The sequence below is a fragment of the Lentinula edodes genome, assembly GCF_021015755.1.
Source record: "Lentinula edodes strain Le(Bin) 0899 ss11 chromosome Unknown C8R40scaffold_3, whole genome shotgun sequence".
NCBI lineage: Eukaryota > Fungi > Basidiomycota > Agaricomycetes > Agaricales > Omphalotaceae > Lentinula > Lentinula edodes.
This window is the reverse complement of record NW_025764309.1, coordinates 1,249,599-1,255,598: the sequence shown is the minus strand read 5'-3', so window position 1 is coordinate 1,255,598 and position 6,000 is coordinate 1,249,599. Positions and strand designations below refer to the sequence as shown.

Genomic DNA, 6,000 nt, shown 5'->3' with positions numbered 1-6,000 from the left:
GGAGTTGAGAATACCTCCCGACATTGTTATGATCAATGGCGAACGGAGATCGACTTGAGCACCCAGGACAAGGAAGGCAGTAAAGTCTTGCGGCCCTGATCTCGCATGAGAGTTCATGCCAGGATCCGGAATGGAGTCTTACTTTGAACCCCTATTCAAAGGTGGAACTCAGAGTCAGCTCAATAATTCGCAAACACTCAATCAAATTAAAACAAGAATCGAGTTGAAAAGGATATTGAGTGAATCATGGTTATAGGAATTCATTCAAATTAAAATGAGACTTAAATTTACTCATTCAAATTAATATAAACATGAGCAGGAAAGCTCGTAAAATTGATATATACAGGATAACAGAAGCTATCCACAACAAAATAATAGGTAGATGTACCTACAAGAAACACAAGAAAATACAAAAAGATATTAGACTAATTAATCTAATAAAACAAGATGGTCTCGAGCGACCGGTGGTCCTGAAAAGGTCCATAGATGAGATTCGGGTTAAGAAACCCAGACGATACGACCGCGAGTGGTCAGCTATAATGAGATATAAGGGCATGAAAGCCCGTCCGTCCGTGTGTGCATAAGAAAAACAAAAAATTAAAATAATAAAAAAAAACGATGCCCTGACACCTAAAGAACCAGCTACGATTCAAGAGTCTGCGCTGGCTCTGCCCCCTTTTCAGGAGACAGAGTTTGCTCGGCCAAACTCTCGATTGTAGGGAGATCCAGCTCCATAGGAACCGATCCCCCTACTTGACTGCTGGCACCTTCGTCCGCCGATCCCCTCTCTACTTCATTAAGGCCTTCAAAAGCCTCGGTAGCAGAATCCGGAGGCGGGGAAGACTCGACCAGGTGTCCTTGTTCGTCGATGTGTGCCGTTGACTCGCCAGAATGGATGCTGCGTAGCAGTTCGATCCATTCCCCTGGAGTCCGATGATCGAAATCCAGCCCACTCAAGTTGAATGGACTGGGCCAGCGGAACAGAGTGGCCATAAGGGTCCACTCGTTCAATGTAATTGCCCGACGATTGGGCTCGGCGGCCTTGAGTGCCTCGAGTACGACGATAGGGTCCTCTCCTGCATTCTGCAAGTCCAAAATGGACCGCAAGAAGAGTTCCCGCGTAGTGTCAAAAAGGGACCCAATCTGCTTTAATTGGTCGTTCAGGTCGGTGGCTCGTCGTAATGAGTTTGCTAGATCTAAATAGAATCGAACGAATTAAATTAAATGAATAAAGTCAAATAGAATACAAAAACTTACTATGCGTACTGCTAGTTGAAGCCTTATGGAGCGCATTGAGCGCATCCATGGCTAGCTCCACGTCCAAGGATCCCAGGCACTTCAAACTCCGTGAGGAGCAGGCTTGACACTTATATCCTGGAAGAGGAGCTGAATTGGCTTCCAAGTCCCCTCGAGCAAGCGCCGAAATGCAAGCCTGACTTGGGAGGGAAGGCTACATAAATTGAAACATGTTAGCAATTAAATTAATTAAACCGTCAGATAAAAACTCACGTCGCGAATCACCCGATTAACCCGCATCAAGTCCTGCATCGTAAAACGAGCATTTTGGGTCTCCAGAATGGAGCCCAGTTCGACGAAGTCAGGGTGGATGGCAAGCAAGGGATTTTCTCGATTTAAAGCAGCGCTATTCTATTAAGTTAATAGAGTTAGCATTCCAAATAAATTAAATTGAATGACTACGACTTACCCTGGCATGAGCAAATTTGGGGAAAGGAGTAAAACTCCCAGTTGACTGTTCAGGGAGCCGTAATCGTCCTTGAGAGTCCGCCAGTAGTACTGGTTGAAAGGTGCTATCCGGGGAACGCTCAGGAGCGGACTTTGTGGCAGCCTTGGATACTCGTTTGGGAACAGACACCCGTTTAACTGGACGATGAGGCAATGAAGCTACAATCCAATTAAATTAATAAAATAAACGAAGAAGAATGAAGAATAAAAATTTTACCGGAAATGGAAGATGTCGTCTTTAGGCGTTTTGGAGGAGGCGCAGAGTCCTCCTCCTCATCCTCATCTTCTTGCTCGTCCTCAGACTCTACTTCATTGGAAGCAGAGTCGTCTTCAGAAACAACTACTTGTCGGGATTTGCCTTTTGCGGTAACTGGCGCGATTTTCCTCGAACGAGGAGGAAGTCGAACCCTTTTGTAAACCATGCTAGCGGGAGGGGAATTGGAAGCTTTAGGATCTTCGACTACCTTGATGGTAGTTTTGGATTTAGGCTCTTTCCTACCCATGGGAACCTTGGTAGATGAAGAGGAGGCCCGAGCAGCTGAACCTACAGATGGGAACCCGCTCAAAAGCTCATTATCTGAGTCTTTTGAACGAGTAGAACGAGGCGAAGAAACTGAAAAATAAAGCAAATAAGACAAAAGGAATAAAATCAAATGGTGAAATTAAACGAATACTCACGAAACGCGGAGGCATCAGCCTTGAGACCCTCGACCTCACGATTCCTTCTAAGTGCCCTAGGAGGCACCACTGGTGCTTTAGTGGCCGGAGGAGGAGAGAGAGTTTTAGAAGTAATGGAAGGGGGAACGGTTGATGAATCTCTGACAAGAACGCCTTGGCCGCGTAGTGAGGCAAAGGGATCTAGATCCCTGGAAGGCACTAAACGCATGATTGCGCTTCCCTCGCGAAAACGCAAACAAAATGGAATAGGGATGGTAGGGAATTGTTCAAGATTGAGGACGCCCTGTGAACCCAATTAATAAAATAAGAAGGATAGGGTGACAAGACCGTGCCTACAGGTCAATAGCTATAGAGGTCCTGAGGCCGGATCTGGCCCGGGAATGGCCCAGGATAATTCCGAGGTCCGGAACTGAGTATTGGCCTGTAGTACACACTGGGAGTGGGACGTCGGTGAAGCTATTAGCAACACCCTTCACACACTGTTGTGTCCCCGGGAATATAATGGCAAGGATATAATGTCAAGATGAGCAGCCTAAATGGGGTTCCTGATGATCCGGGAGTCCGGAAGCAAAGGTAAAGGAGATATTAAAGAGTGGGATAAGATGGTACACTTGATTTCAAGCTTGACTACAACGTACAAAGTATTCTAGCTTATATACATCCCAAATACAGTAGTCATAAGACCTCGATGAAAGCTCGGAATAATAAATAAGTCACAAGGTAATTATTCCGAAGTCCGGCCGCTCCGGGCCGGGCCGGGAAGCGTATGGGGTGAATTGCATGCATATGACAGTATCCCCCCGTTAGGCCTGAGCCCACGAAGGCCTCTGTGAATATGTGTGCAGTGAAATAGTAAAGTATAGTAAAGCAAAGGGATTGGATTAGATCCAGTAGTGAAGAATAAATTAAAAGTGGAAGTTTCGGAGAAACTGGAAAGGATCGGCCTGCCGATGTAGCGGGTCAAAGGAACATAATAAAGCAAACAAAAACCAGATTGAAGCAAAGTAAACTCATAACAAAATAATCAACAAAAGAATGGATGACCACGTAACTTCCGAAGTCCGGGCCGGCCGGAAAGTGTTCTGAAGTCTCAAAAGACTAAAACAAGTTCCGAAATTCGGAAAAATCGGGAGTGGCTGGTCCAAAAATTGGAATATAGGACTGGAATACAGTGGTATCCCCCAAGTACGCTTGAGCCCTCGAAAGCGATGAATCAAGAGCCGAAGTTGGAGTCAATGGTGATGTAGGAGGATAGGGTAATGGAGTAGGGAAAATTTCGAAATAAAATCCGAGCCGAGGGGCGGGATTGGGCCGGAAAAATCATCGGAAACTGCGGAAAAGTCCGGCATACCAATCAACACAAAGTGCTGCCAGAGATGATAACCTAAGCTGATATCCACACAAGAGCGATGCCTTAAAAAGGCCGAAATTGACACAAAGTGTCCAGAATGATGGTAGAACCATCCCGAGACCGGAAGTTCCAAGGGAAGCAAAGCCGGAAAGCGCTATAAGGATAATCATAAAAAATGAGTTGGAAAAGAGTGTTTCGGTCTACCCGGCAGATCAACGGATCTAAGTGGGAGTAGAAACTGTATCCTAACAAATAATCAATGAAATCCTACTAAAAAAAGGAGCAGCTTGTGGGTGAAGCAAAGGAATCAACATAAATAGAAATGATAACAGGTAAGTGAGTGGAAGTGCTAATGAGCAAGCTTGAGATAATGCCAATAAAATGACGGAAAAATCGGAGCAAGGTCAGAAACATGGAATGGAATAATTAGTAATCAATAATAAGCAAAAAGATCGGCATAATCGGACCGGAATGAAGCAATAATAGTCATTACAATGAAACATTACCTGAATATTCAAAAACTCGAAACAGAAGTGGAATGGATGGAAAAAATGCGGTCCGAAGCTTGGAAGTGAAGTGAATCATAGTGTCAACAAAAATTGATTATGTAAAGATATAAAATCGGGCCGACATTTGGAAAAAGCGGAAATGAGCCCCAGACATTGAGAATAATAACAAGGGAGCCAAAACTTGGGCCGAAACTCGGAAATGAAGTATATATCATGTCAAACAATGAATCGTCATAAAAAGGCCTAAAAATCGGGCCGAAGTTCGGAAGGAATGGGAATTTGCAAGGTCAACAAGTGAAATCATGAAAGAAAAGGAAACATTGGTTCAAACCTTGGAAAAATCGCAAAAATGCGGGCCGAAGCTCGGAAATAATATCAATGATAATGTCAAATACTGAATAATCATTGAAGGGCATAAAAACGGGCCGAAATTCGGAAAGAAAGGAATTCGTAAGGTCAAATAAGTGAGAATCATGAAAGAAAAGGAAAACTCGGTCTAAGACTTGGGAATAGTTGGAAAATTCAGAATTAAAATGTAGAAAAATTAGGAATTACTCGGAACCATCATCGGAGCCCGGAACATCTGATTCAGAGTTATCTGCATCATAGTGCTGTCCTGTACGGGCCTGCAGTTTGAGACAATCTACCTTCATATGTTCTCCTCCACAATAAAAGCACAACCCGAGCACCCTGCGCCTTTCCCTCTCAGAGTCCACAAGCCTGCCATCGGGTCCGAGGTGAGGATGACCAGATCTGTCATCACCGGGCCGGAGTTCCGGCGCTTCGGAGTTATCAGAGGCAAATGAGTGGGACGACTCCACTGAGTCTGAGGCTGAGGATGAAGGATAGGAATGTAGATAACGGAGATCGTAAGGGCCGGGGTGATCCGAGTCGAAGTCAGAGGATTCATGAAGATAATCATAATCAAATGGGCCAGGAAATTCCGAGTCATAACTTGACTGGTCAGGATCGGAATTAGTACCGGACTGAACTGATTCTTGTTCAGAATTGTGGTCAGATGGGCTAGATTGGTCCGACGGATCCGAAGTTTCCGGGTCCGGGCCAACCGGATCAGGTAACGATAAGGCATACTCGAGGAAGGATCCTGAATCAGAGCCAAAGGACATAATGGAGGGGTATTTCGGTGAAGGAACAGTGTAATGAAGTGTAAGCTTGAAATACTGACAAGACCGTGCCTACAGGTCAATAGCTATAGAGGTCCTGAGGCCGGATCTGGCCCGGGAATGGCCCAGGATAATTCCGAGGTCCGGAACTGAGTATTGGCCTGTAGTACACACTGGGAGTGGGACGTCGGTGAAGCTATTAGCAACACCCTTCACACACTGTTGTGTCCCCGGGAATATAATGGCAAGGATATAATGTCAAGATGAGCAGCCTAAATGGGGTTCCTGATGATCCGGGAGTCCGGAAGCAAAGGTAAAGGAGATATTAAAGAGTGGGATAAGATGGTACACTTGATTTCAAGCTTGACTACAACGTACAAAGTATTCTAGCTTATATACATCCCAAATACAGTAGTCATAAGACCTCGATGAAAGCTCGGAATAATAAATAAGTCACAAGGTAATTATTCCGAAGTCCGGCCGCTCCGGGCCGGGCCGGGAAGCGTATGGGGTGAATTGCATGCATATGACATAGGGAAAGAAATGTGCTTACCGAACCAGGTGAACGATGTTCAGGGGGAATTCCCCATTGCTG

At 45.1% G+C, this 6,000-nt stretch overlaps 2 protein-coding genes across 2 annotated transcripts; both read right to left on the bottom strand.

The window, feature by feature from the left end:
- Positions 1 to 1,701: 1,701 nt before the first annotated feature.
- C8R40DRAFT_1066134 (uncharacterized protein) lies at positions 1,702 to 2,629 on the bottom strand (the record flags this gene model as incomplete). The annotated part of the gene is made up of 4 exons (XM_046225732.1): positions 1,702 to 1,773; positions 1,796 to 1,902; positions 1,961 to 2,356; positions 2,422 to 2,629. 4 exons carry the CDS (start codon positions 2,627 to 2,629, stop codon positions 1,702 to 1,704), a joined length of 783 nt encoding a protein of 260 aa, XP_046091091.1.
- Positions 2,630 to 4,832: 2,203 nt separating this feature from the next.
- C8R40DRAFT_1066133 (uncharacterized protein) lies at positions 4,833 to 5,408 on the bottom strand (the record flags this gene model as incomplete). Its single annotated transcript, XM_046225731.1, has 1 exon — positions 4,833 to 5,408. One exon carries the CDS (start codon positions 5,406 to 5,408, stop codon positions 4,833 to 4,835), a length of 576 nt encoding a protein of 191 aa, XP_046091090.1.
- Between the last annotated feature and the right edge of the window lie 592 nt (positions 5,409 to 6,000).